Source organism: Lagenorhynchus albirostris, chromosome 3 (assembly GCF_949774975.1).
Source record: "Lagenorhynchus albirostris chromosome 3, mLagAlb1.1, whole genome shotgun sequence".
NCBI lineage: Eukaryota > Metazoa > Chordata > Mammalia > Artiodactyla > Delphinidae > Lagenorhynchus > Lagenorhynchus albirostris.
This window is the reverse complement of record NC_083097.1, coordinates 158,450,579-158,472,579: the sequence shown is the minus strand read 5'-3', so window position 1 is coordinate 158,472,579 and position 22,001 is coordinate 158,450,579. Positions and strand designations below refer to the sequence as shown.

Sequence of the window (22,001 nt, the reverse complement as noted above, 5' to 3'; positions counted from 1 at the left end):
AACACTATGAAGGGTGTTTTACATTCATTATCTCATGAGGTAGAGGAAGAATTGAGGCAGAGAGGTGAGGTGATATAATCAAGATTACTCAGCTTGCAAAGAAGTCAACTGGGACTTAGATACAGATTTGGCCTTTAATTGCTAAGCTTTAACCCATTATTCTGTTGTGTGTTTCTATTCATAAAATGATCAGATTATAGAGTTATGATTGACATAATGGAGTAACACAGCAGAAAACATATTGTTTTCAGATGCATGTGGAACATTTACCAAGAAAGAGCATTTCAATAAATTTGAAAGGATTCACATAATGCAAATGTAATTATATTAGGAAAAAAATAAGAGAACACTATCTGGGAACCTCTCAAATATTTGGAAATGAATACCACACTGCTAAATAGCCCATATATCAAAGAAGAAATCAAAAGGGAAATGCTAAAAATATTTTGAACTGAATGTAAATGATAATATAACATATCAAAGTTCATGGGATGTAGGTAAAGCAGTACTCAGAGGGAAATTTATAGCACTAAAAAAATGACTGCATTAAAAATGGTGAAAGGTCTTAACCCTTAGGATCAGAAAGATCTATCAAGATCATCTAATCCAACTATAAGTTTTGAAGCCCTTTATGGCACCCTCCCAAGTAGTTGTGTACCTCTGTTTACAGTCCCCCTGTCCCATATCAGGGAGCCCCTCCTTATATAAACACCATATGCCATCTTTGACTGCTCTGGTCTCAGCTTTACTTTGCAAACGGGGCAAGTGTTTGTTACTTTTGAGCTAGATGCTGAATGCACAACCTTCTTTGCTTCATCCACATGAAGGCTCAAGATCTGAGGTTCAGTGGGACCTTCTGAGCCTCCATCCCAAATGGTGAATTTCTCCTGGTTAGAGAGTAAGTTTCACAAGCACAGCGTGTGATCCTTCGAGGTAGAGATGGCAAACGATCCTTTGGCAAACACTTTCACACACCTCACCCCTCCTGCAGCAGGCCAGGGTGGAGGATAGTATATTAGCTGGGAACATTTTGACCTTCCAACTACCATAACCTCTCCTGGCTTAGAAATTCCCTGGTTTCCCAAAGGAAAGATGGATAGATTAGAACATATCCAAATTACAAATAATGGAATGTGGCAAAGCTAAACTGAGTGTAACAACTGGTTGGGATTAAATCAATTGCCCAAATGTTGAATCTGTATTAAATAGAGATCATTGAAATGTATAAAAGGTTATCATCATCCAGGAAGTATTTAAAATTAATAAACAAAAAGTAAACCAAAATAAAATTATAAGAGAAGATTTCATACTCCTGGAGAGATAGTTTTCTAAGGAGAACAAAATTTGGAAGACATAAAGGGGAAAAATTGACAAAATGGATTACATAAAAGTGTAAAATTTCAGGAGGATAAATTTGAAAGGCATATGACACATTAGGAGGAAATATTTGCAGTATATAACAGATAAATGGAGACCCTCTTTAATAAACAAAGAGTTCTTACAAATAAGCAAAAAAACGCAAACAACTTACAAATTGGACAAATCGTATAACAAAAGATTTACAGAAATAGTACAAGTGGACAATAAACATTTGAAAATGATGTTCAATCTCACTAGTAGTCACAAAATGCAACATGAAATACCAATATCATTATTATCCATAGTATTGGCAAAAACTATGAATTAATTGCTGGAGTGCTGGCAAAGGTACAAGAAATCAGTTAATCTCATACCATGCTGATGGGAGTATAAGTTGATATAAATTTGCAGAAGGGTAATTTGGTGACATTTATTAAAAGTTAAAATGTGCAATATCTTGGTTTTGATAATATACTATAGTTATGTAAGACATTGCTAGCCTGGAAAGGTAGATAAAAGGTACACAGGAATTCTCTGTACTATTTCAGCAACTTTTTCTGCATCTACAGTTATTTTTAGAATAAAAAGCTAAGAAAAAGAGGGGAAAATGAACAATGTGCATACAATTTGACTCAGAAATCCCACTTCCAGGAATGTGTCTTACAGAAATAATAGCATAAGTGTGTGAAGATGGAGAAGGACTTTAAATGCAACACTGTCTGTGTAAAAAGAAAACTGAGGGCTTCCCTGGTGGCGCAGTGGTTGAGCGTCCGCCTGCCGATGCAGAGGACGCGGGTTCGTGTCCCGGTCCGGGAAGATCCCACATGCCGCGGAGCGGCTAGGCCCGTGAGCCATGGCCGCTAAGCCTGCGCATCTGGAGCCTGTGCTCCGCAATGGGAGAAGCCACAACAGTGAGAGGCCCGTGTACCGCAAAAAAAAAAGAAAACTGAAAACAACCTGTCAATGAAAAGGGAGTTGGTTAAGTAATAGGGTACATCCATGTAAAGAATATTAGGCAGGCATTAAAAATAATAAAATGGATATATACATACACCTAATAATAATTATTATTACAACAGCCAATACTTAGTGCTTTATGTGTGCCAAACATAGTTGTAAGTGGTTAACATGCATTAAACTCTTTTAATCTCATGACAGGTCGTGAGGTACTATTGTTATCCCATTGTATAGATGGGGAAACTGAGCCACAGCTGAGTACAGTAACTTATCCAAAGCCACATGGTTAATAAGTAATGGAGCTAGGATCTCAGCTTGGAGCCCAGGCTCTCAATCACCACAAAACATTGTTACAACCTACTGCAACAAAAGCAAGTTGCAACCCAGTATATAAAACAGCATGATGTAACTTTTGACGAAAGCTCAAAGGACAGAGCTATGTCTGCATAAGCCTAGAGAAAAATTGCTAATGGCATATAACAGACTGTGTGCACTGATCACTTCCAGGGGGACACTGAAGGGTGAGGGGAGAGTAAAGGAAGGGAATTTTACTTTAGAATTCATATGTCAGCAGTATTAGGGGTGACTTTTATTTCTTGCAATTGCGGTATTTTTCAACCAAAATTTCTATAAATAGTAATGCTTTATAATATATCCCTATACATAGGATACTATATCACTGCTAAAGTGAATTAGAGATGTATACATGATATGGAAAGAGGCAAAATATGTGATGTTAACTAAAAAAAAAAAGACCATGGTTATATAAGACCATGGTCATATAAGCTTGTGCAACCTGGTTATTGGAGATATATATATATATATATATATATATGCAGTTGTAAAGAGATGGTCAGTAACACATCATTTCCATCACATGGATATAACAGCCAAGAAGAGACATAAGAGTAGAGTGTGGTAAAATATTTAGAAAGTGATGAGCTTTGGGTATTTATTACCTTGTTTTAATATAATCTATTTAATTGTATGTTTCTATAATTTAATGTTTAAGAATGACTGTGTTTGGACATAGAGAACAGACTTGTGGTTGCCAAGGGGGAGAGGGAAGTGGGGGAGGGATGGACTGGGAGTTTGGGGTTAGTAGATGCAAACTTACACACAGAATGGATAAACAACAAGGTCTTACTGTATAGCACAGGGAACTATATTCAATATACTGGGATAAACCATGATGGAAAAGAATACAAAAAAGAACGTATATAGGGCTTCCCTGGTGGCGCAGTGGTTGAGAGTCCGCCTGCCGATGTAGGGGACACGGGTTCATGCCCTGGTCCGGGAGGATCCCACATGCCGTGGAGCGGCTGGGCCCGTGAGCCATGGCCGCTGAGCCTGCGTGTCCAGAGCCTGTCCACAACGGGAGAGTCCACCACAGTGGGAGGCCCGTGTACCGCAAAAAAAAAAAAAAAAAAAAGAATGTATATATGTGTATAACTGAGTTACTTTGCTGTACAGCAGAAATTAATACAACATTGTAAATATACTATACTTCAATACAAAAATAAATTTAAAAAAAAGAATGGTTGTGTTTGACAATCACCTCACCAAATTCTTGAAAATTTCAGACAGCTCTCACAAGCCAGTACCAACCACCTCCAGCATTGCTGTCACAGGATCGGAAACTTTCACTTCCCCTATTATGTAGGTCTATAATATTTTCATTTTTTTCGGCAAATAGATTATTGAGTTTTTCTGATTACAAATAATAAGAGTTTGAGGACTTTAAAAAATGAATCAAGGTCACCGTTGGTAAATGGGCTCAAGTCTTGAAGAGATGGCTCTCACACACAGATACAGAGATTGAATAGACCTCTAGGAAAATAGCTATCCTGATGATGATAAAATAGAGGGAATCTTATTTGACAGATACTCTGTCAGTATCCACCCCGCTCCAACCCCTCAGACAAAAAGAGTAAAATGAAAACATGTAATGCTGGGAGCTTTGGGGTTGGAGAGTGTTTTAATCTGTTACAATCTGTTTGGAAAGCAATAAGATAACACTTCTCAAAACCCCTAAGAATGTTCATACCTTTCAATTCAAGAATACCACTCACTAGAAATATTCAACAGAACGGAAAAATATTGGCAAGAGTAAAAACAGATTCGGGCTTCCCTGGTGGCGCAGTGGTTAAGAATCTACCTGCCAGTGCAGGGGACATGGGTTCGAGCCCTGGTCTGGGAAGATCCCACATGCTGCGGAGCAACTAAGCCCGTGAGCCGCAACTACTGAGCCTGCGCGTCTGGAGCCTGTGCTCCGCAACGGGAGAGGCTGCGACAGTGAGAGGCCCGCGCATCGTGATGAAGAGTGGCCCACGCTCACCGCAACTAGAGAAAGCCCTCGCACAGAAACGAAGACCCAACACAGCCAAAAATAAATATAAATTAATAAATTAATTAAAAACAAACAAAAAAATCGCAGATTCATCCCAGTGTTGTCCAAATAGCAGATAACTACAAATAGCCTAAATAGCCCAAAAAAATTTTTAAATAGTTTAATAAATTCTGGAACATGATCTATCAAGAGAAATGAAATATTTTTGGTGCAGTTAAGCATTATAAAGATGAAGATTCAGTGAATCACAGCAGCATTATTCATAAGAGCCCCAAACTGGGAACAGTGTAAATGTCCTTCAAGTGATGAATGGATTAAAACCCTCTGTTCGTTGCATGCAATGGAATACGGCTCAGCAATGCAAAGGAAAAACTAACCATACATGTAACAATACAGATGAACTCAGACAATGTTACGTGGAGTGAAAGAAGTCCCATGCCAAAGACCACATGCTATACAATTTCATTTATATGAAATGTCCAGAAAATACAAACCTGTAGACTCAGAAAGCATATTGGTGGTTACCATGGGGCTGGGGGTGGGAGAAGGGATGGACTGCAAAGGGGGCAGGAGGGATCTCCTTGGGGTGATGGAAAGTGCTACAGCAGGATTACGGTAATGGTGGCACAATTTGATAAATTTACTACAAAATCATTGACTATATGTTTAAAACACGTGTATTGTATGGTATGTAAATTATACCTCAATAAAGTTGTTTTTAAAAAGATTCCATGAAGACAAAAGAATGTTTATGGCAAAATGTTGAGAAAAAAACAATAAACCCATGTACATACTGAGATTGCAATCATGTAATATTTTAACATCTTTATTGAGATATAATTCACAAGCATAAAATTCACCTATTCATGTACAACAGTATAATTCACTGTTCTGGGAAATGAACGTTCCCAGAGTTGTGCAACCATCACCACAGGCTAGGTTTAGAGTATTTTCATAACCTCAAAAACTGTCACTCCCTCCCTTTTCTCCCCTTATCATTTAAACCATCTTAAATTGTATAATCAGTGATACTAGTATATTCACGATGTTGTGCAAACGTCACCTCTATCAGATTCCAGAACATTTTTGTCACCCTAAAAGGAAACCCCGTCCCCGTTAGCAGTCTCTCTCCATTCCCCTTCCACCAGCCCCTGACAACCACTAAACTGCTTTCTGTCTCTCCAGATTTACCTGTTGCAGACATTTCATATAAAAGAATCACATACAATGTAGTCTTTTGTGAGTGGCTCCTTTCATTTGATACAATATCCTAAGCTCCAGCCTTACAGCTTCCTTCCTACTCTATCCATGTTCCAACCTCATCTTCTCAGGGTCTTTGCACTGGTTGTTTCCCACACCTGGGATGCTCTACCTTCCTGCCCTTTGCACACTTATTCATAGCCTTTGTATCTTGGTTGAGTGTCCCTGCTCAGAGAAATCCTTTCCCTAACTGCCCTAAGTCAGTCACTTTGGTTATTGTAGCTCATGACACCGTGTTTTCCTCATTACATTTATTGCAATTTGTAACTACATTTTTGTCCGGCTTGCCTTCTCAAATACACGGATCTGACTCAGGGCCGGGATCAGGGTGAGGCAAGTAAGGCACTTACCTCGGGTGCAAAGTTTAAGGAGGTACCAAATTGTTGAGTTTTCCTTTTGCCTCTCTCTCCAGTATGGATTGACACAGCGCTATAACTCATCCTGTCTTTAAGACAGGTTGATATTTATTCATTGTGGATTGTTTTGCATTAATTTTTTGATTTTTAAAAACATTTTTAAAAATTACATTTGCAGGGCATTCCGCAGTGGTTAAGAATCCGTCCTGCAATGCAGGGGATGCCTGTTTGATCCCTGGTCAGGGAACTAAGATCCCACATGCGGCGGGGCAACTAAAACTCGCACGCCACAACTAATGAGCCCACATGCTCTGGAGCCTGTGCGCTACAACTAGAGACAAGCCCATGCACTGCAAGGAAGAGCCCGTGCGCCTAAACGAAAGGTCCCGCGTGCTGCAACTAAGACCCAATGCAGCCAATAAATAAATAAATAAATAAATAAATGCATTCGGGAATTCCCCAGCGGTCCAGTGGTTAAGACTCCATGCTTCCACTGCAGGGGGCATGGGTTTGACCCCTGGTTGGGGAACTAAGATCCTGCATGCTGTGTGGCACGGCCAAAACAAAATAAATAAAAAATAAACACATTGCATTGAAATATTATCATGATGACCAAGTTTTTTTTTAACTTTGGGATGCTCCTAAATTTTACACCCAAGGGGTGTGCCTCACTCCCCTTACCCAAGTTTCGGCCCCGATCTGTCTCTCTTCAGCCTCAGGTCAGGGCCTGGTACACAGTAAGCACTCAATAATTGTTGGAATGAATCAACCATAGCTGTGATGGTTTTGTAGAAATGAAAACGTTACTTAGGCTCTGAGAGACTGTGGTAGACAAATTGCATAAATGACCACAATCCTTTACCGTCCAAGATCTATACCTTGTGCAGTGTGACTTTGCTCCTCCCATCAAGAGATGAAGCAAATTTCCCTACCCATTGATTCTGGATTGTTCTTGGGACTTCCTTTGGCCAATGGAATGTGAAGGGGTGCCAGTTCCAAGGCCAGTTCCAGGCCTTCAGAGACCTTATACACTTCTGCTTGCCCTCTTGAAACCCTGCCTCTGCCCAGGCTCACCTGCTGGAGGATGAGAGATCACGTGGAACAGAGTTGAGTTGTCTCAGCTAAGAACGTCCTGAACCAGCCAGCTCCCAGATGCCCCATAACTGACTACATATGCATGAGCAAGCCTGGCTGAGACCAGAAGAGCTGCCTGGCTGAGCCCAGCCTGAATTGCCCAGTCACAGAGGTGAGCTAAATAAACAGCTCTTGTTTGAAGCTACTCTGTTTGGGGTGGGTTTTGTTTTTTCTTTTTCATATTCTTTTCCATTATGGTTTATTACAGGATATTGAATATAGTTCCCTGTGCTATACAATAGGACCTTGTTGTTTATCCATCCCATATATAACAGTTTGCATCTGCTGGTCCCAAACTCCCCATCCAACCCTCCCCTGCCTCCCTACCCCTTGGCAACCACAAGTCTGTTCTCTATGTCTGTGAGTCTGTTTCTGTTTTGTAGATAAGTTCATTTGTGTCATATTTTATATTCCACATATAAATGATATCATATGGTATTTGTCTTTCTCTTTCTGCCTTACTTCACTTAGTATGATCATCTCTAGGGCCATCCATGTAGGTGCAAATGGCATCATGTCATTCTTTTTTATGGCTGAGCAATATTCCATTGTGTATACATACATATATATATATATATATATATATATATATATATATCAGATCTTCTTTGTGCATTCATCTGTCAATGAACATGTAGGTTGTTTCCAAGTCTTGGCTATTTTCAATACTGCTGCTATGAACATAGGGGTGCATGTATCTTTTCAAATTATAGTTTTGTCCAGATATATGCCCAGGAGTAGGACTGCTGGATCATATGGAAACTTTATTTTTAGTTTTTTGAGGAACCTCCATACTATTCTCCACAGTGGCTGCACCAATTTATATTCCTGTTTGGGATGTTTTGTTATGTGGCTATAGCTAGCTGATGCAGGAACAAAGGTCAGGGTTTTAATACAGAGAAATGAATTGGTAGTGAAGGGGCCCCAGGGGACTGACTGATTGCTGTGGGACTCTAGGAGGAAGCTGATCATAAACCCCACTTCCTGAGCCTCACCTGTGTGTCCAGGTAGGATGTGGATCACCTGCTGTTCTTCCATATCCCACACAGCTACCATGCTCTCCTGGGTGCCAACCACCAGCAGCTTCTCTTCCAGGCTCCATGCCATGGCAGTGATGCCTGCAGCCACACAGAAACAAGAGCTCATGTGTCTGAGTGCTCAGCCATGAGGTACTCTAATGGGCCCCTCACTTCACAGATAAGGAAACTGGGGCACAGACAGAGTCACACACCTAGAAGTGGCAGAGCCAGGATTTCAAAACCAGCGCTGTCAGATGCCAGATGAAGACTCTGGGTTGAAATGTTTATGTTGATCTGAGGTAGGAAAATGGACTAAACCACTCCTCAGTCATAAGTGTCTCTAGTTCAGCGGTTCCTACCCAGTGGCGATTCTGCCCCCCAGGGCACACTGGGAAATGTCTGGAGACGTTTTTGGTTGTTACAACTGGGGACCAGGATGCTACCGGCATCTGATGGGTGGAGGCAGGGACGTTGCTCAACATCCTGCAGTGCACACGATGGCCCCACCTCAGAGAAGGATCCAGCCGCAAATGTCAGTGATGCATGGTTGAGTGCACAGTTGGAGAAGACTCAGGAATGGAATTAAATTGGCTGAGGATGAGAACCCTGCTTTCGACTTCTCTTTGAGCTCGATCTGTGTGGGAAAAGAAGGGCTGGTGCCCCAAAGAAAAAAATATTTGCCAATAGTTTGAGCAAACACAGCCCAAGGCTCTCTGCTGGGTGGATCTTGATTGGATCATCGCTGAAGACAGACAGGGACCAAGTTACACTGGAGAAAACAGCCCGAATATCAGGAGACCAAACTTTCTGAATGCCCTGATTAAGTCCTTTTCCTGCTCTGTGCCTCAGTTTCCTCATTTTTAAGGTGATGGGGGAGGTGCTGAAATCAGAGCCAGTCCAGGTCTGAGAATCCAGAATTGTGTTTCTACCTCATCGGGACAGGGCATGAAGAGATGAGATTTTTTTTTCTTTCTTTTTTTCCCTTTTTGTGGGGGAGGATCACTCACTCACTGTGTGACCTTGGAAATGTGAACTCAAACTTCTCATTTTAAAAATGAAGAAACTGAAGCCCAGAGTGCGTAGGAACTTTCTCAACTTCAACATGACTAGAGCTCGTACAAGTGGCACATTTCCCTACTGAGCTGAGAAAAAGAAAAAATTCACTTTGAGCTGTGACTTCCTCTGCCTACGCTGTGGCAGACATCACTAGTCAATCACCGCACTCTCTGTGATTTGGCGCCCCCAATAGCCATTCTATCATGCTTCCTTCAGTAATAAAACCCACAGCCCACAGGTTTTAGGTGAGTACGTGGTTACTCAAAGACCATTTTTCCCACGCTCCCTTACAGTCGAAAATGGCCAAGTTCTCACCAGCGCGACCGGAGCAGAAGTGGTAAGCTCTGCTTCAAGGCCATGCCTTTGAAGGGAAGGGGCCTGCCATCTACTTCTCCTTCCCTCTTCCCACTGGCTGGAATGCCATTGTGATGGTAAGAGCTGGAGCAGCTATTTTGGGCCATTAAATGGAAACCTCACATTGAAAATGGCAGAGCAACAAATTTGAAAGAGTTTGGGTCCCTGACCCCCTGGAGATACCATATTACCTTTTCTTATGCCTGGACTATTGTGTGTGAGAGAAAATAACTCCTGTTTTATTTAAGCCACTGCTACTTTGGCCTTTGTTACAGCATCAGAACTTGTATTGTAACCAATATACCATTAAACCAGATTGAGTCTCAGAATCCTTCTCAACACAGCATTCTAGTAGCTGTCCCTAAATCAGTTCTTCCATGCATTGTCCTTAGCATCTCTTAGAATTTCTGATTTGGAAGCTCTGTGCCTTGGGAGTGTAGCTTTCCCTACAAGGCTATATGGCACAAAAATGGCCTGAGTCACAATAACTGGCATTTGAACCAAAGCTAACTGTATTCAGTGATTAATGTGAGAGATTATGGGTGGGAAGACAAAGGGATGGATGAATGGAGGTGAACTGGTGGGTAAGTGGACAGATAGGTGGCTGGTTAGATGAGTGGGTGAGTGAATGTGTGGGTGTTAGATGGGTAACTGGATGAATTATTTGATAGATGGGTGGGTGAGTTGGCTGAGTGTGTGAAGGGGTAAAGCGAGGGGATAGAAGATGGCAAACTGGGGGAAATGGAAGGTAAGTGGTGTGGATAGAAGGGTGGAAGGAAGGGTGACTATTGGAAATACGGACAACTGATAGGTGAATGGATGAATGGATGGATGGATGGGAAGGAAGGAAGGAATAAAGGAGGGAGGAGGGATGGAAGGACATACAGATGGATAGATGGAAGGAAGGGTGGAAGGATGAATGGATGGAGGGATGGGTGAAGGGATGAACAGACAGATGGACAGCTGGATGGAAGGAAGGAAGGATGGTTGAAGAATGGATGGAGAGAACTAAATCTTCTTGTCCCTCTGACATTCTGGTGTCCCAGGGAGAACCTACAAGTTCCACCAGCCTCTCAGGGTCCAGTCAGGCACCAGTTCCTAGTTTCCAGACTTACTAGCATTAGGCTGTAAATCTCAGAAGCTATCTATAAGACGGGCACCGAACTCTTAGAGATGAAACCCCAGAGGCAGTTGGCATGCTCTCGCTCTGGGCTCATTAGCAGTATTTACACTAGTAATCTACAGTCCCTGGGGGGCAGAGGGAGCCGAGTCAGCATGAGACTGCAGGGCCAGGTCCTGATGGCACCCTTGGGGCTTCCCAGCTGGCAGAGGGGAGACCCAGAGAGCAGCCCAAAACACCTGCAGTCCACTGCCCCCAGGCAGGCAGGGGCCTGGTGGGATTTTGGCTACGCTTGGGAGACGCACCTTTGTGACAGCCGGTGAGGGTTGCCTGGAGGGGTCCTCCCGGGGGCTGGAGGAATCCTCCGAGGGGCACCAGCACAGGGTGTGGGCACATCCGGAACCAGCTCTGTGCCTGTTGGCACAGCTGTCCCACCAGCGCCGGATGTGAGGTGGCGAAGAAATGGAGGCTGGCCAGGAGTTCTGTACACAGGATGCTTCTCTCTGCAACAGAGGAGATGCTGGTTAAGGGGAGGGGCCCTGCTTCCCTGGGTGGAGCCCCCCTCCTGCCTCCTTTTCTGTGCTCCACACACACTTGCCCCTACTTCAATTGCAGCAGGTGGTTTCCCCCTCTCCTACCCTAGACCTTGGGTTTCCAGATAGCAGGGAGGATGCCTGTCTTGTTTATTGCTATGTTCTGAATGTCAGGCACCCAACAAGTGTCTGTTAGAGAAATAATGATCACTTCTCCAGCACTTCATAGTTACTGAGTGGGTTAGTGTCCTGTGGCTGCTATAACAAGACAACCTGGGGGGCTTCAAACAACAGAACTTCCTTCTCTCACAGTTCTGGAGGCCAGAAGTCCGAAATCAAGGTGTCGGCAGGGCTGTGCTCCCTCCAGAGGCTCTGGGAGAGGATGCTTCCTTGCCTCTTCCAGCTTCTGGGGGCTTCAGGCGTTCCTTGGCTTGTGACCACATCACCGTAATCTCTTTTTAAATTTTTAATTGTTTATACAATTTTAAAAGGTTACACTCCACTTACAGTTATTACAAAGTATTGACTATATTTCCCATGTTGTACAATACATCCTTGAAGCCTATCTTACACCCAATAATTTGTACCTCCCATTCCCCCACCCCTATTTTGCCCCTCTACCATTCCCTCTCCCCACTGGTAACTACTAGTTTTTACTCTGTATCTGTGAGTCTGCTTCTGTTTTGTTATATTCACTAGTATGTTGTATTTTTTTAGATTCCACGTACAATTGATATCATACAATATTTGTATTTCTCTAACTTATTTAGACTAATGCCCTCCAAGTCCATCCATGTTGCTGTAAATAGCAAAATCTAGTTCTTTTTTACGGCTGAGTAGTATTCCATTGTATACATATACCACATCTTCTTTATCCATTCATCTGTTGATGGACATTTAGGTGCTTCCATATTTTGGCAATTGTAAATAATGCTGCTAGGAACATTGAGGCACGTGTATCTTTTCGAATTAGTGTTTTTGTTTTGTTTTTTTTTACCCAGGAATGGAATTACTGGGTTATATGGTAGTTCTATTTTTTAGTTTTTTTGAGAAACTTCCATGCTGTTTTCCACAGTGGCTGCAGCAACTGACATTCCCACCAGCAGTATAGAAGCGCATCACCCCAGTTTCTGCCTCTGTTTTCACATGGCCTTCTCATCTGTGCATCTCTACATTTTCCCTTTTTCTGTTTCAAATCTCCCTCTGCTTCCTTCTTATTAGGACACTTGTGATTGAATTTTGGGCCCACCTAGAAAATCCAGGATAAACTCTCCATCCCAAGAATCTTAATCACATTTTTTTTTTTGCCATATAAAGTAACAGTCATAGGTTCCAGGGATTAAGAAGTGACTATATCTTGGCAGGGGGTGGGGAGGTGGGGGGCAGATTTTTCTGTCTACCACACAGAGGTATCATCATTACTATCCCAAGTGCCCAAGCATATAACAGGGAAAATTGAGGTATGAAGAAGTTAAGCAACTTACTCAAGGTCACACAGCCAGTAAGAGGCAGGAATCTGACCCCCAACGTTTGATTGCAATGCCAAGTGAAGACCAGGGACATTGAAGGTAGACAGTTCATTTTGTCCCTGTTGTTGGAGCATCCTAACTTTGGAGCCTGGGGCAATGGTGGCAATGCCCTGTGCCTGCGTTTGCTGGTGGGTGGGATGGGGCAGGGCCAGGATCAGGGGCAAGTGCCCCACTCACCACGGGTACAAAAGTTAAAGTGGTGCCAACAAACTCAACCACCAAGATAAGTACTATTTTAAGGCAATATTTAAAAAAATCAAAACTGATGCGCCCGCCCCCTCATCCATGATGAACAAAATATCAGTCTTTTAAAATAAAAACAGGGACAGAAATGGCACCACACCAAGTCATCCTGGAGCCTGAGGCAATGGGAGAAATAGGGAATACCAACGGGCTTTCAGGAGCTGGCTGTACAGTACTGGAATGTGGTGAGAGCGCATGGTTGCTCAGCCGCGCCATCTGGTGGGAACATTCATTCCTACACCTCCTCCTTGTTCTGGGCAGCCACAGGTTGTCAATCAGGAAACACTGCGAAGAACATACTGTGATTTGGGCTTTTAAATCTTCCCTTAAACTGGGCATGTAAGCCCAAGGCTGTTTTCCCGGGAAATCACTCCCTTCGAGGTTTAAAACTGCTGGCGAGCGTGAATGTAGGAGAAAGGTGTAACTGATCATGGGCACCAGTATCTCCCACTTGGGTGGGATCCTAGACACACTTTAGTTCTATCCCACATTTTGCTGATGAGGGAAGCAGAGGACAGAAATGGCTTCTCCAAGGCCGTTCACGTCAAAACATTGGTGCTGTCACATGACCATAACGGGATTCTCGGATGGCGCCATGGGGACAGGCTCAGCATGAATTGACTAGCAAAACTTTCCCAGCAGCCCTAGGTGGGAGGGTCGACCAACATCCCCATTTTGCAGATGGGAAAACTGAAGGCTGCAAGGTGGGAGTGAGGATGGGGGAAGGGTGGGGGTAGTTAGGGGCTTGCAAGGTCACACTGCCAGTAAGTAGCAGAGCCCAGATTTGAATCAGCATAATGGGACTCAAAATCCATACTCTTGGACTGGTCCATGTAGTAGGGGTGGACATTTGGCAGGGAGCAGAGGCAGGCAGATGATGCAAAAGAAAGCCAGCAGAAATAATAACTAAGAGTTAAGATAGATGGAAACAACATGCAATGATGAAATATGCAGGGGTGTGGTGGCCAGGGGTGTCCAGCGTGAGCGGTGGCCAGACAGGCTTCTCGGACAAGCAACAGTTGTCAGGTCTGAGCAAGCCACGGAAGGGATATAGGAATTAAGCACCTTTATAAAACCCCTTGTAAACGCCCTCAAATCAAAACCAGCTGGGATGGAAATTCCCTGGCAGTCCAGTGGTTAGGACTCCAAGGTTCACTGCTGGGGCCCGGGTATCCCTGGTCGGGGAACTAAGATACCACAAGCCACGTGGTGTGGCGAAAAAAAAAAAAAAAAAAGAACCAGCTTGGAAATGTATGATAAAAAACCATCCTGGTCACTTCATTCATTAGGATGGCTTTTTTTATCAGAAAATAACAAGTGTTGGAGAAGATGTAGAGAAACTGGAACTTTTATGCACTGTTGGTGGGAATGTGAAACGGTCCAGCCACTGTGGAAAATGGCCTGGCAGTTCCTCAAAAATTAAACACAGAATTATCAGATGATTGAGCAATTCTACACCTGGGTATATATCCAGAAGAATTGAAAGCAAGGTCTCGAAAAGATATTTGTACACCCATATTCACAGCAGCATCATTCACAATTGCCAAAAGGTAAAGACAAACCAAGTGTCCATTGATGAATGGATGAGCAAAATGCGGTTCTTCCACACAATGGAATGTTATTCAACCTTAAAAAGGAAAGATATTCTAACACATGCTACAACATGGGTGAACCTTGAGGACATTATGCTAAGTGAAATAAGCCAGACACAAAAAGGACAAATACTGCATGATTCCACTTATACGAGGTGCCTGGAGTGGTCAAATTCATAGAGACAGAAGTAGAAGGGTGGGTGCCAGGGGCTGGGGGAGGAGGGGATGGGGAGTGAGTGTTTAATGGGGACAGAGTTTCTGTTTGAAAAGATGAGCAAGTTCTGGAGATGGATGGTGATGATGGCTGCACAACAGTGTGAATGTACTTAATGCCACAGAACTGTACAATTAAAATGGTTAATTTTATGTTACGTGTATTTTGTCACAATTTTTAAAAACACAAACAAACGAAACACCATCCTGGACAGAGTATCAACGGAGGATTCAGAGATTCTTAAAGTTCTAGGACAGAGTGTGGACCAAATCCAGCTGAACGATTTGTCCTGAGAGCTAAGAATGGTTTTTGTAAAATACATTAATGTTTTCGGATTGATGTTTGTAATTAGTGGGATGACAGGAAATACCAACTTTGAACCCCAGCTGAGCAAAATGTTATCCCCCTGAACAAGAGTTCCCCTCATCTTTCTCGTGAGTAGAACTGACTTACAAAAATGTTGTGCTCAGGACTTCCTTGGTTGTGCAGTGGTTAAGACTCTGCGCTCCCAATGAAGGGGGCCCAGGTTTGATCCCTGGTCAAGGAACTAGATCCCGCATGCATGCCACAACTAAGGAGCCTGCGTGCTGCAACTAAGACCCAGTGCAACCAAATAAATATTTTTAAAAGTCATGCTCAATTATTATCATTCTATTTTGAATTTCATCAATAAAAAAATCTGTGGGAACATGTTTTATCTCTCATTATATTAAGTGTCAACATAATTTCCTCGATTTTGCCTGAAATATCTCCTATGTGGCCCTTTCCAGAGTAAGATGCTGGGGGAATTCCCTGGCATTCCAGTGGTTAGGACTTCACGCCCTTACTGCCGAGGGCCCAGGTTTGATCCCTGGTCGGGCAGCTAAGATCCCACAAGCCACGCAGCACAGCCAAAAAATAAATCAAAATTAAAAAAAAATAGACTAAGATGTTGGGCCGTCCTGGTGAGGGGATCGGCTCTGCCTTGGTAATTTTCACTCCTAAGCTCTCCCAGGTTCAACTCAAAATTCTAGAAGCTGGAGCTGGGAGAAACCCCTCAGCTATAGACAGGAAAGGCGTATGAGCTAATGCAAATCCATCTGGCGGCTCGGTGGGGAGAGTGGGTTTCTAGAAGTCAGTGCAAAGTGGACCACCCCTCCCCCCGACCCAGCCCGCTCAGCCTGACTCACCCATGCGTCGGAGCTCCACTGCCGGGTGGCACAGCTGGGGGGCTTCCCGGACCAGGCTGACCTCAGGACAGTCCACGTGAGGGGCGCACAGGTCAAAGTCATCCAACAGACCCTCAATGCCCCCCGAGATGCCCCGGCAGGAAATCCAGTTCATGCTGCCTGTGGGGAGAAGTCGTGGTGCTGTGGGGAGCATGCGTCTCCTTCCAGCTCATCCTGGGAGGTGGGTCCTCACCTCCCCATTTCTCCCAAGGGCTCTCATTCTCAGCCATGCTGACATTTGGGGCCGGGTCATACTCTGTGGTGGGGCCGTCATGTAGGGTGTATAGAGCAGTGTCCCTGGTCTCCATCCACTAGATGCCAGTAACTCCTCTGCAGTCACAGTAATCAAAAATATAAACATTGACAAGTGTCCCTTGGCAAGCAGAATCACCCCTGGTTGAGAATCATAGGAATGAATATGACGGATGAATGAATGGATGGATGGATGGAGAGATAGACAGGTAGATGATCGATAGATAGATAGGCAGAAATAGATGGTAGATAAATAGAGATAAAAGATTGATAGATAGATGGATAGATGGATAGATATAAAGATGATAGATATAGGTGGTAGATAGAGAGATAGAAATTATAGGTAGGTAAGTAGATAGATAGTTAGGATACATTTAGATGGATGGATATAAAGATGATAGATACAGATGGTAGAGAGAGAGAGATATGACAGATGAGATTTTATATTTATATATATATATAGAGAGAGAGAGAGGAAGAGATGATAGATATGATAGATTATAGATAGATGTGGATAGGTAGGTGATTGACAGATAGATAGAGGATAGATAAACAGACAACTATATATGGTAGATAAATAGAGATAGAGATGGTAGATGATAGATTGACAGATAGATAGACAGGGTCACTCTCATTCTAAGGCAGTTTCTTGCCCTGTGTACTATCAACTAGCCCTAGATGCCGTCAGCATGCCTCCCCAATTCGTGACAACCAAAATATCTCCAGACATCACCTAGTGTCCCCTCGGGGGGGGGGGCAGGGGATGGTGGTGCAGAACCACCCCTGATGAGAACCAGTGCCTTAAAGGACCCAAGGATTTTGAACTTTCCCCTCCCCCCTTCCCCCTTGTCAGGCTCTGGAAGGCGGGAGCACCGCAGAGGGTTGGGGACCTGCTCAGCCCCCTCCGAGATGGGTCTGGTCCTTACCCAGCACCTCCTGCTTCAGCTCCTCAATGCGGCCTGAGTGGATCAGGTGGTAGGCTAACTCCTTCAGCTTCCGCAGGTTTGCAACCGTGTCTGAGAACCACAGGGGCTGAGGGGCCACCTGCAGAGGAGGAGGGGGCTGGCAGCCAGGCCACTACGACACAAGCTCATTCATTCACTCCACAAACATGGGCCAGGCAAGGCACCAGGTGATGCTGGAGGGCGTGGGGGTGGGGACACAATTCCAGACAGAGATGGCCCACACCATCCTCCACCCACAGGCTGGGCTGGGACAGGAGGGGCTTGGGGCTCAGGATCCAAGGGGCATTGAAACTGGGTCTCACAGGATAAATAGAAGTCTGTCTGGTGAAGTGTGTCGGAACCATTGGCATTTCATGGCGAGGGACTGCCATATGCAAAGGCCGGGAGGTGGGAGAGAGCAGGACAAGAGTTTGGGAAGGGCTGAATTATAAGACAGAGTGGGGGATCATGGCGGGGACTGAGGCTAGGGAGGTTGTAGAGAGTAGATCACAAAGGTACTGAAGAGGTTGGACTGGAGACAGAGGGCACTGGGGAGCCATGGGAGGTGTTAGAGGAGAAGCATGATCAGATTGGATGGTCAGAAGCATCTGACCATGGAGGACAGACTGGAGCAGGAGATCCTGGGGCTAGGAGACCAGGAAAGGCATCAAACCACATCCCAAAGAGAGGATGTGGTTGAGCCTGCAGGGGTTCTGGGTCCACAGGAGAGGATCTGTGAGGTACCGGAGAGGAGAAAGGGAAGCATTGAGAAAGAATCAGACCTGGCCCAGCCTCTGGCCTCCCCTGTCCAGGAGGAGAGACAAAGAAAAAAGAAAAATCAAACTATAACCACTACTTAAAAGTGTATTTCCTAGTTGAAATCACTGTGCTACAGTTACGCAAGATGTTAACAACAGGGGAATTTAAAAGAAGTGTCCACAGGAACTCTCTGAATACTCATGGCAACTTGTCTGGAAATCTAAAATGATTTTGAAACTAAAAGTTTCTTTTGAAAAGTTTGAGTTCTGCCTCAGAGTGAAGAGAGCATGGAGTAAAGGACAAGTAATCAAGGGACTTCGCTGGCAGTCCAGTGGTTAGGACTCTGAGCTTCCACTGCAGGGGACATGGGTTTGCTCCCTGGTCTGGGAAGATCCCACAAGCCTCGAGGCACAGCCAAAAAACAAAACAAAACAAGTAATCAAGAAGGAAGGAAATCACGGAAGATTTCCTGAAGGAAGAGGCATTTGAGCTGAGCCTTGAGGATGTTTGAGAGACAAAAAAAAAAAAAAAAAAGAGGTAGTGACTTGCAAGCTAAGGACCCCAAGTCTTAGAGCTCCCTGGAACAAAAGAAAGACTGGAAAGAAATGTGTGAATAGTGAGTGACCTGGGGGAGGGAGTATAGGAGCAGATCTTCCCCAAAGGGGGAATTGTGGACAGTTTTATTTTACTGTTTGATCCTCTCTGTGTTCTCCAACAATCACACACTACTGTCCTAAGTGGAAAACAAAATGTGTTATTTTTAAAATGAGCAATGCTTTGGGGGTACCAATAACTGGAAATTGGATTGTTCCAGGGAATTCACAAAGGAAAACGTCAAAACCCACCCCCCTCCCCGCATACACACACACACACACAAAAAAAAAAAAAAAAAAACAGGGAGGAAACTGGTGTGTCTCAGGAGGAATCGAAGCGTAGGGAATTAAAATTCTGGGATGCCATGACTTTGGGGATATGCCTCTGAATGTTGTGATTTTGTTTTATCCTCTGGAAAGTTGGGCAGGGGGGGTTGCATAGTCCTCATCTGCTGCTCGCCACCCTCCAAATAATGCTCAGCGGCGGAGGTGACGTCTAACCCTCCATGGGTAGCGAAGAGAAGGTGGTCAGGAGGGAGTTTGGGGTGGAAATGATGGACAGAAGGAGGCTTGTGGTCCCTGCCTTGTAGGTGCAGCAGCTTGGAGGCTCCAAGTGGGGAACAGGGGGCCCTGGGCACCTCACCTTGTGGTCCAGGTTCAGGGGTTTCCCCACAAGTGGCAGCGTGATGAGTTTCTTGGTTCCCTGGCTCCAGGTCCCTGAGAATAAGTCGGCCAAGACTCCGTGACCCTTGGCTTTCTCGGGCCATGACAGGAAGCGCTCTCGGACCACCTCGGCCAGCTGTCTGCAGAGAGGGGACACTGGGCGAGCTCAGAGGTGGTCACTGGCCTTCTAGGAGGCGGTTCCCCAGTGCCAGTCCACCCTAAACCACCTTCCAGATGCTGGCTGGCTTAGCTGACCACTATTTGTTACCTATTCTTTATCTCTCAGTCGGCCCATCTTACTTTTATTCCTTAAAGAAATTTACTTAAAAAGGAACGTTTGGGGCTTCCCTGATGGCGCAGTTGTTAGGAGTCCGCCTGCCGGTGCAGGGGATGCATGTTCGTGCCCCGGTCCGGGAAGATCCCACATGCCGCGGAGCGGTTGGGCCCATGAGTCATGGCCACTGAGCCTGCATGTCCGGAGCCTGTGCTCCACAACGGGAGAGGCCACAGCAGTGTGTGTATATATATATATATATATATATATATATATATATATATATATATATAAAACAGTATATATATATAAAACAGTATATATATATATATATGGCAGTATATATATATATAACTGAATCACTTTGCTGTATACTTGAAACTAACACAAAATTGTAAATTAACTATACTTCAATTTTATAAAAGGAACGGGGGCTTCCCTGGTGGCGTAGTGGTTGAGAGTCTGCCTGCCGATGCAGGGGACACAGGTTCGTGCCCCGGTCCGGGAAGATCCCACATGCTGCGGAGCAGCTGGGCCCGTGAGCCATGGCCGCTAAGCCTGCGCGTCCGGTGTGCTCCGCAACGGGAGAGGCCACAGCAGTGAAAGGCCCGCGTACCGCAAAAAAAAAATAATAATAAAAAGTAAAATAAAATAAAAAAAGGAACAGGGACTTTCCTGGTGGCACGGTGGTTAAGAATCTGCCTGCCAATGCAGGGGACACGGGTTCGAGCCCCGGTCCGGGAAGATCCCACATGCCGTGGAGCAACTAAGCCCGTGCGCCACAACTACTGAGCCCGTGCACCACAACTACTGAAGCCCATGTGCCTACAGCCTGTGCTCCGCAACAACAGAAGCCACGGCAATGAGAAGCTCACGCACCGCAATGAAGAGTAGCCTCCCCCGCTCGCTACAACTAGAGAAAGCCCTCACGCAGCAAGAAGACCCAATACAGCCAAAAATAAATAAATATATATATATTTTAAAGGTGGAAACCCAAATGTCCACCAAAAAAATAAAACAATAATAATAAAAAAAGGAACATTTGGGTTCCTCAATAAGTTAAACATAAAGTAAGTTACTGTATGACCCAGCAATTTCACTCCTGGTTACATACCCCAAAGAATGGAAAAACAGGTTTTCAAACAAAAGCTTGTACATGCATGTTCACAGCAGCACTAGTCACAATGACCCAAAGGTAGAAACAACCATGTGTCCATCAACGAATGAGTGGATAAATGAAATGTGGTCCATCCCTACAAGGGAATATTTTCAGCCATAAAAGAATGCAGCACTGGCACCTGCTATAACGTGGATAAACCATGAAAATATTATGCTGTGTGAGGTAAGCCAGACACAAAAGACCACAATGTGTGTGATTCCATCCATACGAAATTTCCAGAACAGGCAAATCCATAGAGACAGAAAGCAGATTCGTGGTTGCCAGGGGCTGGGGGAGGGGGGATGGGGAGTGACTGCTCATGGGGACGGGGTTTCCTTTTAGGGTGGTAGGAATGTTCTGGAAGTAGATAGAGGTGATGGTTGCACAACATGTGACTATGCTAAATGTCACTGAATTGTTCACTTTCAAATGATGAATGTCATGTTATGTGAATTTCTTCTCAATTTAAAAAAGCAGTTAGTTGTGGGAATTCCCTGGCAATCCAGTGGTTAGGACCCTGTGCTGTCACTGCCGAGGGCCCGGTTTGATCCCTGGTCAGGGAGCTAAGATCCCACAAGCCGCGGGGCTTGGCCAAAATTAAGAAGAATAATGATGATGATGATAAAAATAAAAAACCAGGTCGTTGTGTTAGAGCTGGTGGTAAATGCTGCACTCTGTGGACTTGGTTTCCTGGGAATGGGGAGTGAAGAAGGATCTGGAACAAGGAGGAGCCTGGTCAGTGAGTCCTCGCTCTCGGGGTCCCACCTAGACAGTGTCACCAACCCGCTCGACCTACCTGTGGGCGATGGCCAGGAGTATGAAGCCATCCACGGGCTGCCTGGCCAAGCAGTTACCCAGATCTCGACGAAGCTTCACCCACAGCGGGGGTGGGAAACGCAGCAGCTCTTTGCTGGGCGGGGTCCAGTCTTGGTACACAGCCTGCAGGACCTCGTCATCCAAGGACAGGACATCCTTCATCTCTGCCTCCGAGAGCCCATGCCTGCAGGGAGAAAGGACAGGCATTGGAACACACCTGTGTCTTCTGCACTTGGAGGACTCAGAAGCCGAGGAAG

General features: G+C 44.7%; 1 protein-coding gene across 1 annotated transcript in view; it reads right to left on the bottom strand.

The window, feature by feature from the left end:
- NWD1 (NACHT and WD repeat domain containing 1) overlaps positions 1-22,001 on the bottom strand; it is a 62,515-nt gene that overhangs the window by 18,996 nt on the left and 21,518 nt on the right. The window contains 7 exon segments of the mRNA XM_060146406.1: positions 777-985; positions 8,412-8,534; positions 11,271-11,468; positions 16,246-16,404; positions 17,463-17,580; positions 19,476-19,635; positions 21,725-21,928. Of these exon segments, the coding sequence (XP_060002389.1) occupies positions 777-985; positions 8,412-8,534; positions 11,271-11,468; positions 16,246-16,404; positions 17,463-17,580; positions 19,476-19,635; positions 21,725-21,928 (1,171 nt within the window).